This window comes from Homarus americanus, unplaced genomic scaffold (assembly GCF_018991925.1).
Source record: "Homarus americanus isolate GMGI-L3 unplaced genomic scaffold, GMGI_Hamer_2.0 scaffold30108, whole genome shotgun sequence".
Classification (NCBI taxonomy): domain Eukaryota; kingdom Metazoa; phylum Arthropoda; class Malacostraca; order Decapoda; family Nephropidae; genus Homarus; species Homarus americanus.
Genome location: NW_024748109.1, coordinates 5,120,392 through 5,132,807, shown reverse-complemented (window position 1 = coordinate 5,132,807; position 12,416 = coordinate 5,120,392). Strand labels below are relative to the sequence as shown.

The 12,416-nt window shown below is 37.7% G+C and overlaps 1 protein-coding gene across 2 annotated transcripts in view; it reads left to right on the top strand.

The window, feature by feature from the left end:
* LOC121880173 (vacuolar-sorting protein SNF8-like) overlaps positions 1–12,416 on the top strand; it is a 50,071-nt gene that overhangs the window by 2,636 nt on the left and 35,019 nt on the right. For both annotated transcript variants that reach the window (XM_042387296.1, XM_042387295.1), the window contains exons 2-3: positions 4,311–4,441; positions 6,775–6,922. In XM_042387296.1, the coding sequence (XP_042243230.1) occupies positions 4,340–4,441; positions 6,775–6,922 (250 nt within the window). In that variant the 5' untranslated portion in view covers positions 4,311–4,339. The remainder of the gene's footprint in view (positions 1–4,310; positions 4,442–6,774; positions 6,923–12,416) is intronic.

The following is a 12,416-nucleotide window of genomic DNA, read 5'->3' as shown; positions in this document are numbered from 1 at the left end:
AAGATATATATATATATATATATATATATATATATATATATATATATATATATATATATATATATATATATATATATATATATATATATATATATATATATATATATATATATATACACAGTGGTCCCTTGGTTAATGAGCACAATCCGTTCTAGAAGGTTGCTCGTTAACCGAAAACTCGTTAACCGAAACCATTGTTTCAATGGGTTTTGGGGTAATTGGTCCAGGCCACCAAAAATTGCCTAAATTCAACAAAAAAGGTAGAAAAGTACACTTACTTTGAGGTGTGTATGTAGAAGGCTCCTGGATGATGGTGATGATGATGATGGGAAATAGAATGGGGGTGGAGGAGAAGGGAGAAGAGAAGGCATTGGGGTGGAAGAGAAGTCACCCCATGGTGCCATTTCACCCATAAAATTTTAGTTGGGTGTAATTCAAGATTATTTTCTTTAAATCAACACTGCACTGCATTAAATATTGTCAATATGTAAAATAAATTTCAAAATGACCAATAATTTGCTTGCAAACACAGAAAAAAAGCATTTCGTTGGAGAGTCTCAAGCAAGATGTTACCTCCACTGTAAAGACACAAAGACTGACGCCTGTATGCTGTGTTGGCAGGCTGGATGGCGTGCCACAAACTAGTGACCCTACCTTCAATTATGTTCAATAATTGTTAAAATGACTAAAAAATTTAAGATTAAACTTTTAAAATGATTGAATAGTATAAACTTCTTGATATTTACTAAAAGGGTAAGGAATTTAAGCCCTAGAACCGATTACTGTATTGGCGGACTTATACTACAGCTGGTGGACCCCCAAATGCAAGCTAAAACATGTGGAGGTCGGCTCGTAAGAAACTCGTTAATCGAGGGATTGCTCGTTAACCGAAGTTAAGAATCTTAAGGAAGGTAACTCGTCAACCGAAATCTCGTTAACCGAGGCGCTCGTTAACCGAGGGACCACTATATATATAATTTTACATCATCAGAGCCTAAAAAACAAAAAGTTTTAAAAATGTTTTAAAAATACAGGTGATATACAATAAAAACGTAACATTATTAAAAAATTTACCTTCCACAAAATTTAAAGAAAGAGCACTCCAATTTAAAACTGACAAAAATAACGAGATACCTACGAGCCTTAGTGCGAAAAACACAACAATTCACAGGAAGCCATATCACAAATGGATGGCTTTCCTTTATACTGGTGCAAGGCTTCCATAATGAGGAGGTCCGTTTCACAGTTGCTCCTGCCAAGAACTGAGAAATCAGACAGCGAAAACGAGTGGTCATGTTGGTGGGCGTGGTTACGGATAGCTGAATGTGGTGGTTGTGTGATTAACTGGCCTGTTCGGACGGAACGGCCCAAGTGTTCATGGATGCGAGTTATCAAATGTCTTTTTGTTTAACATATGTATGCTGCCCTACAGCTAGCACAAGCTCTTGGACACCCCCCCCCCCCCCTATATTTCTGGATCCGCTCCTGAGCCCCCGGTTAGGGAGTTAGGTAAGGTTTGGTTGGTTAGGTAAGGTTTTGTGCATTGTTGTTTCCATTTTCTTGTTTAGAATCCTGCAGATAACATCTCCATAGATTATGGTGAAATTTCATAAGTATTTTCTACTACTAACCGTCTCCTCCACCATTACCTAATAATGTTTAAGTGGTGAAGATTAAGGGCAGTTGCCTGGGTTATCCAGTCACCTGAAGAAAAATATCTGTAGAAGAAAATTTATTTTTTACATTGAAAATAAAGCAAACCATGAGTGGGAACATCACTTTTCCTTTTCTGGTTTTGGTAAAGATTCATTAGTGATCATAATGGAAAATCACTAAAGAAAATCTGTTTTTAATATGTTTTTCATTGTAATTTAATAGAATATGACCCTTATTTTTGCTGCTGATGTATATTTATGGAGACATAATGATTTGCAGAAAGTGGGCAGGGCTTTGAAGATGAGGGAAAATGTGGGGTTAAAACACTAATAAAAACACCAGCCAGACTTTTGAGAATCTAACCTAACTTTTCCTAACATACAAAAAGTTCTGATACTACAAAAACTTACCTTATTTACCATTGAAGGAGCACTCAGAGTGGATGAGGCTGAGCTGTGAGCTATGTTATTGCTCAGTTATAATTTTGGTTAGATACTGTACAGTACAGTATACATATACTGTACATTACAATGTACAGTAGTAATTTTTTTTTTTACTCAATTACATGCACACACAAACCTTCGTACAGAATGTTCAATAAAAAAATAAAAGAAATGATTATTGTAAGGTCAAAAACATAAAGAGAATAAACATTTCTTAAGTCCGCTGAAGTTGTGGGAGGTGAAGGGGGATGCAGTGTCGGGGATCTCAGCCTCCCCCTACCAGGCCAGGTAGCTGTATTGTACCTGTATGTAATTTTCTTCAAATTTTTTCTCTTACATGCACATACAATCATTCATACAAACTGAACAAAACAAAATTTCATAAGGTCAAAAAACATAAAGGGAATAACACTTCTTACATGCACTGGAGTTAACCTTCAGAGTTGGGGAAGGGTAGAGGTGTGGAGGATCTCTCAGCTGTTCTTTGTTTTGTGTCCTGTGAAACAATTGCCAAATGGCAACGAAGTATTTTTTCTTTTTGATTTATTATTATTGTTTTTATTTATTCCTCACATTTTCTGTGAGTGTGAAGTGCTTTTGCTCTATTTTTGTGGTTGAGAAATGAGTAGTGTAACTTTGAAAATGTCTAGCAAGCTATTGCTGAAGACTCCTGTGTCTGGGAAGGCCAACACGCCAGGAAAAACGTGTCTCTGGAGGTGAAGCTTGACATTGTGAAGCGACCAGGCTTGTGCTTAATGATGTGGTGAGTGTTGTTTAATTTGTTTTCCAGTGACACGTGCGTGTTGGACTGGCTCAGAATGTATCCAATTGAACCCCATAAATATAATGAACTCGATTTACAATATTTCAGTTTGCTGTAGGGTTTTCGGGAACGTAACCCCATCATACAGTTCTTCGTCATTTGTTTTTGTCATTGCAACTTATTCTTAACCTTTGCCTATAACACCACATTTCAAAGGCCTCTAACCTCTTTCTGTTGTCTGCTGAAAGTGTCCATGTTTCTGACCCCTACAACAGTCCTGACCATATACAGGTACACAACCGATTTTTCTGGGAACTGATGGTCTGGCACCTCCTTTAGTCCTGACAAAATTAAGAGATGGCATTTAACTTCCCTCCCTCCCTCTCTCCCTCCCAGCCAGGGTGAAGGTAGTTTTAGGCTTTAAGATTTTATCTTATAAAATGTAACAGACTAAACTTAGCAGAATATAACTTGCATTGCTGGAATCATTGTAAGATATGATTAATTTTAGTATAAACATCACATAGTTTGCACAAGAGATAAAATTTTTAGTCCTATAGTGTACTAGTACATTTAAGTACAAAGTGTGTACAGCTCCTCCCCGACTTACGACCACTCGCACTTACGACCTACCTCAGTCATACCAAAATTTTGTCAAGTTACGTATTTTTGACTCCCAACGTCAGTACACAGAGAAGATTTTTGTTTGTAATTCACTTTAAAATGGCTGGCAAGCTTAAAAGTGAGAGTTTTGTGGTGCTGAGAAGAAAAAGAGACCCATTTCAGTTTTTCTATGTATTATTTAAGCATTTTCGACTTACGACCATTTCGACTTATGGCCTGGATTTGGGTCCCTAACCCCGTAGTAAGTCGGGGAGGAGCTGTACAGTACAGTAATTTGTTCCTCAAAATTATGGCTTTTTTACATTTTATTTATATTTAACATTTGTTTAATTTAAGTTTCTAGCAGTCCATGGTGCATTAGAGACACGGGGGTGTATAATTAGTGAGTCAGAAGTGTGTTGTTGAATTATTATTACCTGACCTCGGTTGGTCCGCAAAACGGCTAATCCGGCAAGGCTTTGGTACCAAGGGTGCCGGAAAATCGGTGGTGTACCTCTTTTGTACTGTATAGCCTTTCTGCAGCCTTTTTCTCAAAATGAAGTTAATGTTCCTTTTAATTAAGTCTTTTAGATTATTGAAATCTGTTTTTGCTTAACCTATTCTTGCTATGATTTAATTTGCTCATCTACCATCACATTTAATGTTACAATACTTTGGCAATACAATGCATATACAGTACACAAAATTTTCCACTTGCTTAAGTTCTCTCTTGCCAACCATAATTTTTATTTTAGGATTTATTTCCGACTTGGAAACAACCATTACTTTTGTCTTTATGTACTGTATATAGGAACAGTATTTAAACTTAACATTATCTGTTTCAGATCTCGGTCTTACCAGTAACAGTCACAGAATGAGGCGGCGTGCTGGTGTTGGTGCTATTCAGAGACAAAAGATTCAGCAAGATAAGTTCAAGGAGAAAGGAAGTGAAATTCAAGAAAATCAACTAGAGCAGGTAGGGGTGAATAGAAGAACACATGCATTAATGTACAGTACAGTAAGGTCACATATAATGCAGGGAATATGACCTTGAATGGTAGTGTATCGTGTTGGGCAAACTTGATAGGGTACCTTATGGCACAGGTGAGTGTTTATTTTGACTGGTGGGTCACATCACCTTCTTTGGTAATCTTCATGGAGCAGACAATTTTGTCAATGTAAATTGTAAATGTTTAATATTAGCTCCAATTCATGTATTTCATTTGTGCATAGAGGATATAAAGGCTATATAATTGACTTCTGTGAAAACTTAGATTAAATAATAACAAATCATTGTGCAGACATTTATTCAACACTACTGTACACTCGTACCAAAAAGTATCGGTGCAGGGTGAGATCGACGAGTTCCAAAACGATACGTATACACTGTGATATGTCTGGAAGGTTGGTAAGTGTATCCTCATAACCCCCCACTTCACTAGGTGTTGCCACATGGCTGACAATCAGGGCTGCCAACATATGGCTGGAACAACTCGCTTTTCCCAATACCTATCGTTACTGGTCTCAAATTGTTCACACTACAGTATGCACCGATACTTTTTGTTGCGAGTACATGCATTTACACATTAATGAGAATGTGAAGAGCTCACTCTGTGGAAACAATAGAAATGTTGATGTGCATATGTTGCATGATATAAATACATTACATTAAATAAAATGAATAGACTTCGTCACCGGTCACGGCAAAGTAACCTGGCAGGCTGTCTTAGGCTCTTTTGCCGGTCCATTGTTTATGTATTAATTTGGGTTGATGTACAGTATGCATTTTATTTTTTTTTTCATGGTACTATATGCACCCAATCATTCATAAAGAACGTGCAAAAGCAAAATTTGAAAATAATTAGCATAAGATCAAAAACAAAGGAATAAACATTTGGTACGTGCGCTGGAGTTAACACCCACAGTGGAGGAGGGGAAGGGGGATCTCTTAGCTGTTCTGTCTTGTGTGTAGTGAATGGCACTGCAGTATTCATTCTTTTCTTCTGTTTATCATTATTTTTATGAAGTAAATACACGCTAGTGAAAATAACCCACGTGGTATTTGCACACTTTAAGTTAAATCACTTCCCTGCCCGATCCATGTACTATTTAAAGTAACATTATTAAGGAATATTTGATCTTGAATTGCAAAAATCCACATACTGTCTCACTGAGGATTTTTAGTGAAGAGGATAAATTAATGTAAAGACAAGTGAGTGGATCTCAGTACACTGTACTCACTTGAAGATTTGCCCCAATACTATCTGGGGCGTTCTTCAGGTTACAGTGGACCTCAGTAGTCACAAAGATTACACCCTCCAGCATATACCACCTGAGGTTTAACCACCCGGACATTCTCCGGCGGTATTCTACAGTGGACCATGTACCACCTGGTGATTGTTGTGCATTTTAAACTAATGTGTTCAAATACTGCATGCATTATTTACACTAAAGTGTGTTATTTGGACTACAAGTGTGTAAACCCTTATAAGTCATATTTTTATTTGCATACTACAGTACAATACTATTTTATCATTATATCATTACTTCTATTACATAAGCATTGGACCAGCAAAATAGCCCAAAACAGGCTGTCAGGCTATTTTGCCTAAATAGAATATCCTGTACTGTATATTAATTTTGTTTAAATGAATAAAGATTCACTGAACAGATTTTTTTTATGAATCATTCAAAATGTTGATGGAAATGAGTACAGTCGCTCGTTCAGTGGGAAAAATGACAGCGTTAGTGTGCGATAACCAAACTTTTGAAGTCCAGTGTTGACTCCATTGTTGCAGTATTTTGATTTATTATGTTTCATCATAGAAAATGTCAGCTCATATATGTAGAGCGGAAAGAGAAAGTTAGGTGAAATATAGTAGTTGTGAAGGAATGGTTAAAAGTGAAAATGCATTGATGTAACTAAAGGCCAAGTAAATTATTAACAAAATAGGGCAACAGGAGGTTGTCCCTCTCAGCTACCCTATATACATAATGTATACTTATCCCTTGGTAGTACTTTCACAGGCATCTGATGTTTCTACCTCAGCCACTCTAGCTGTCATATTCCTCACCACTTTATCCTTACATAGGTTTAATGACCATGACAGCATAACACTTCTTTGCCTTACTCTGCTCCTACCTCAAGGCTTTCATTTAGTCCTCCATTTAATCTCACAAATGCCTTATAACTTTTATAAAATGCTTCAACTGCACCAAGTACAGTACTGTAGTTTTCTTCTTACTCCATAAATCCAAATAAAGGTCCTCTGAGTAGTAATTTATGAACATTCGTCGTCATCTTTTCAGATGACTCTTCAAATGGAGAAATTCCGTGAAAATTTGGAAGAATTTGCAACAAAGCACAAGAATGAAATAAAGAAAAATCCCCAGTTTAGGAAACAGTTCCAGGAGATGTGTGCCTCAATTGGTGTTGATCCACTTGCTTCTGGCAAAGGTAAGTACAATACAGTAGTCATTCACTTTGCTTAAAATATTAACCTGAACCGATTATCTGCATAATAATAATAATAATTAACGGATTATTGAAAGAGCATGGCAGCTGGAATGCTGGAAATATACAGTTGTTTAATTGGGGAATGGGTCTCTTGATTGACAAGTAATATACAAGTAACATAATTGATACAAATATGATATATAATAGCTAGGTGGCGAGAAGCTCAAACTACAGGGTATTTCAACATAGTGACAGTGCAAAAAGGTAATATTGACTGGGAGTGACTATACTGATTGATTACAAGTTATTGATAATTTTTACAATGGCTGGGACTGGGCTGTTCTTATAGCGATCAGTACATGCTCATATGGGCTGGATGCGGTTGTGGTGTCGAACAGGAATTTGCGGACGAGGGATCTCGGGTGGTAGTAGGAGCCGGTGTCAAGGATGGTGCAGAAGCTTCTCAACAAATTTGCAGATGAGGTCGTAGTGATGGTCAGAGAGGGTCAGTGTGTTGAACGCTTCTTGATATGTGGAGTAGGAAGGGGAGAGAATAATCTTGCGTGCCCTCTTTTGCACTTTTTTTAGGTGTTTACGTTGTGTGACATGTAGGGAGGAAGACCAGGCAGGGGAGGCATAGGTGAGCTGGGGAAGTATAAATGTTGAGTAAACACTGAGGAGCTCGGGCATAGGAACTCCAAGGGACTTGAGTTGGTGGAGGAGGTGGAGATGGAAACTGGAGGATTTGACAACTTCACTGATGTTTGTTTTCCAATTTAGTTTGTTATCTATAGTGACGCTGAGGAACTTAGTGGAGTCTACAACTTGGAGTGTTGGGGCCTAAAGTAATGGAGGGGGTGGGACAACGTCAGAGAAGAGGTTGATGTGCATAACCATGGTCTTGGTGTGGTTGATGGTGACGTGGTTGTTGGTGGCCCAATTTTGGAGACTGTTTAATAAATCTTGGAGGGCGGTATAGTCGGGAGCTGAGTTGTTGACACTGATCCCTATGGTGGAGTTGTAGACATATTTTCATCGAGCCGGGGTTTCTCTTAGGGCATCATTGATAAGCTTAAGGAAGGAGAGTGGTCCCATCTTGGTGCCTTGGGGGATGCCACAGGTGAGTGACTGAAAGATGGAGACAGCCACTCGGAAGCGTACAGTTTGGCGTCGGTCACTAAGGAAGTCTGTAAGCCATGGTATAAGACTTCTTCGAAACCCATGGTTGATAGCTTTGTTGATGATTTAATTGTGGTCGACTAGGTCAAATGCTTTGGTGAAGTCAATGAAGGCGACAGCCACAGATGTTTTTCGTTTTTCCAGATGGCGGTATATGTAGTCGAGAAAGCTGAGGATCTATGGCGCCTGCAATATCGGCATAAGCCCAGTCAAACACAAAACTTTCACAGATTAAGCTGGGTATTGGGGTGATTGCAATGGGTTGTAGCTCATTTAAGGATTGTGGGCTGGTTAACTTGGGCACTGGTGACACATATGAGGTCTTCCAATCAGCTGGGCATCTAGCTTGACTGAGGGAAGCATTGATGATGGAGCAAAGGGGTTTAGCTAGTTCCGGGGAGAACTCCTTGTAGAGTTTCATTGGTAAGTCAATGGGGGTGTTGGAGCGCTTTAACTTCAGTTTGTCCAGACGTTTTGCTTCTTCAAATTCTTCTACTAAGTCAGTGGGAAAGTGGGATGGTAGGTAGGTAGGGAGACTGGTTGTGTCAAGCCGGGGGAGCGTCTGGCATATAGTTGCGAAATGGTCGTTTGGCTGCTCAGCTGCGTCAACATTAGTGAGATGGCTAAGGAAGGGGAGGGGGTGTGTCTTATTGTTTAGCCCACAGAGTTCATTAAGCTTACCATACCACTGACTGATGTTGGTCTGCTTCAGGTGTTGCAACTTGGTTGGGTAGTGGGACTTCTTTGCGGTGCATATTTCGCAGATGACTTATGTGCATGAGTGCATGCATGTCACTGACCTATGAAAAGTAAGTGTTTCAAATGAGCTGGAGCAGCTCCTTGCAACATTCCATGATCATAAATTGTGTATGTATGTATTGAGATGTCTTCCACTAACAGGTGTACGGGCCAGGGGGCTTTCCTGTTCATGACTGTCGGTCTGTGGGGGGTAGTAGGTTCTAACTCCCTCTACCTTCCATTTTTCAGAGTGAAAATCATTTGAAAATTAATAGTTGTAATTTATTTATTTTTGGGAATTTTCAATTAAGTTAACACATATTTTAAGATTTACCGAGTTAAGATAATTAATTTCATGGATTTATTGGCAAGAATATAATTAAATTTATAGAGCCAACCTGGTTACAAATGTTTACAGGATGTGTTCCTGGATGCGGACCTTCAAGATACCTAATATAAACTAAACTAACCATATTAAATATGTAAGACATTAGTATTTTATAAATCAGTGCAGAGTATCATTAAGTATACTGGTATAATTAATTGAATACTTTACGAGGCCAAAATACATTAAAACAAAACAAAAAATCCGGTATCATGGGGATGGTTTTGATATACTGTACAGTAAAAAACCCATAATTCGTACCTCTTTAATTAAAAATCACTCATATTTCGTAATGTTTTGCTGTTACTAAGTACAGTACAGTACAGTACAGTATGCATATGCAATACTGTATTTAAATTTTCATAATACTGTATTTTGTAAAATTTCAGATTATGAGAGACATTACGAATACTGTACAGTGGTCCCTCGGTTAAAGAGCACAATTCGTTCCAGAAGGTTGCTCGTTAACCGAAAAATTCATTAACCGAAACCATTGTTTCAATGGGTTTTTGGGTAATTGGTTCCAGCTCACCGAAAATTACATACAAACTAAAAATAAATGCAGTAAAGTACACTACTTTGAGGTGTGCATGTAGAAGGCTCCTGGTTGATGATGATGATGATGATGGGAATTAGAATGGGGGTGGAGGAGAAGGGAGAAGAGAAGGCAGTGGGGGTGGAAGCGAAGTCACCCCATGCCGCCATTTCACCCATAAAATTTTAGTTCACTTGGTGTAATTCAAGATTATTTTCTTTAAATCAACACTGCACTGCGCTATATATTATCAATATGTAAAATATATTTCAAAATGACCAATAATTTGACTGGAAACACAGAAAAAAAGCATTTATGTTGAAGAGTCTCAAACAAGATGTTCCTTCCTCTGAACTGGTAAACAAACTGACGCCAAGCTTGGTGTGTTGAGTGGCTGTTTGGCGCGCAAAAAACTAGTTCCCCTGTTAGACCTTCCTCTTTTTAAATTTCCAAAAGGTCTTAGGACCCCTGGGAACAGTAATATGAATAGCTTGCTCAACAGCTGATCTATACTTAACTAATGCTTATTCCTCAAACAAAGCAGGAGAAAGAGGGGAAGAATGTAGCAATAAATAAGCACTATCATTTAAAGCATTATTAGTGACTTGCTTCCTTCGCTGGGCTTTTAGTTTTAGGGCTTTCAACAACATTTCCATAAATGAGTTGTACAAGGAATATGGAATCCCTTGTATAGCAGCAGCAAAACATCTGTCTACTTCTGAAATGTCTTCATAGTCCAGCACCAACTTAGTCAATAACTGTCCGCTGCCAACTTCCTAAATTTGAACTCTTCCTGCAACAGTGCAGAAGCAATTGGTGTCAAATTTATTTCATAGTTTATGTCAGCATATTTTGGACCCGACAAATACTGGGAAAGTTCATATAAGGAACTCTTTTTGTCATTGCATTGGAACTTCAAAAAACTAAACTTGAGAGGATTCCTATCTGAGGGAATGAATGTTCAGTCTTTCAATATATTAGCCAAGACTTAATCTATTTCAGAGATCAATTTGGGGCATTTATCAGGCCAAGAAATTGTAGTATCACCTTCTAAAAACAATGAATGATGACCCACAGTTGCTTGGCCTTCCTGTCTCTTTGTAAGTGCTGAGAGATCAGGAAGTTTAAAAACATTTTCATAAAATACCTTGAATGAGGAATCCACAGACTCGCATGTGGTTGAAAACAAAGAAGACTTAGATCTTACCAATGTTACCCAAGGCCTGTTTGGATCATCCTTACACTCAATGTTCTCCATCAGCTGCTTGGGAGTCAACAGCAGCCTGTTTCCACTCATAGTAACCAACACTTTTGCCCCAGGTGGAAGTGGTTGCCAAAATGGGGGATAGGATGAAGTTAGTGTCAACAGGTTCTCCCTGCTCTAGTGACTGAACACTATTAGTGCCAACTTCCTCATCCTGATTCTGGAATCCACTAAAATCGGGCTGACTGGGTGGAGGTTCTTGCCTTAAATATTCAATAACCTACTTTTCTTACCAGAAGCAGGTTGGTCTAACTGGGGATTAAGTCTCTTACCTATCACCTATAGGTTAACGTCGTGGTTTTCGGATACGGAATCACGACGTTAAGCGAGGACTTAATGTATTTTCACAAAGATTGACTATATATTTGAAATTTAGTGTGACTCAACATGTATACATTTCTCTCACCTCACACCAACTTTCTTTGCTTGTTTTTTCCTTTACCGTATATTATGCTGTTGTTAGTTTCATTTATTGCTGTTGTTTTGCACTATATCAGAGATTTGGACATAGCCTAATAATTTCTCATGATAATGTTATATTTTTTAGGATAAAAATAATTAGCACAGAAGGTTTTATTTGAAATAGATAAAATATTTATTATAAATATATACATGGGAGGGGGTAATGGCTAAAGAAATAAGGAGAATCTGTGGCAGCAATTAAGCTCTTGGCAGGGATAAAGGAAGACTCCAGGTACATTAATTTCACCTGAATAAGTTTTTACAACATAATATATATCTGTATACAGTACAATATGTCATTGTATAAGAATAAAAGGTACTGCTCAGCAAACCTGACTATATATTTATGAGAAGACACTATTGTATCTTACTCTGTAACAAGGTAACACTATTAACTACAATCTGGGAATGGGTAGTACTAGTGACCCTATGGTAACAATATAATACAGTATATACAGTATACATTAACTCCAATACTACTGTACTGTATCATGTTGGGGAATAAGATACATATTGTACTGTTCTGTACATCTCACTGTATTTCATGAGAAATAAATTAAGTTTGGTCCCCTACAGTATTTTGGCATATGAAATTACTGTGTAAGAATTTTTTTTTTTAATAGATTTTATCTTTTCTTTTTTCATAATTTCTGCAGATCCTTCATATGACATTGATGCCGTACTGCATTTACACGAGTGAATAAAATAAGATTCTTTACAATTCATCAATATAGGCTGTACAGTATATACAGGTTGACTATGAAAAATCCGGCAACCTCGGGAACTGAGGAGTGCCGGATTTTTGAAAATGCCGGAAAACTGATGGTTATATTTGCTGTATAAGTTTAACAGAAAATGACTACCTGTACAGTCCTTTAAACAAAGAAAATTAAACACTTAAGTTAGGATAATATAATTGACATTGCTGGAT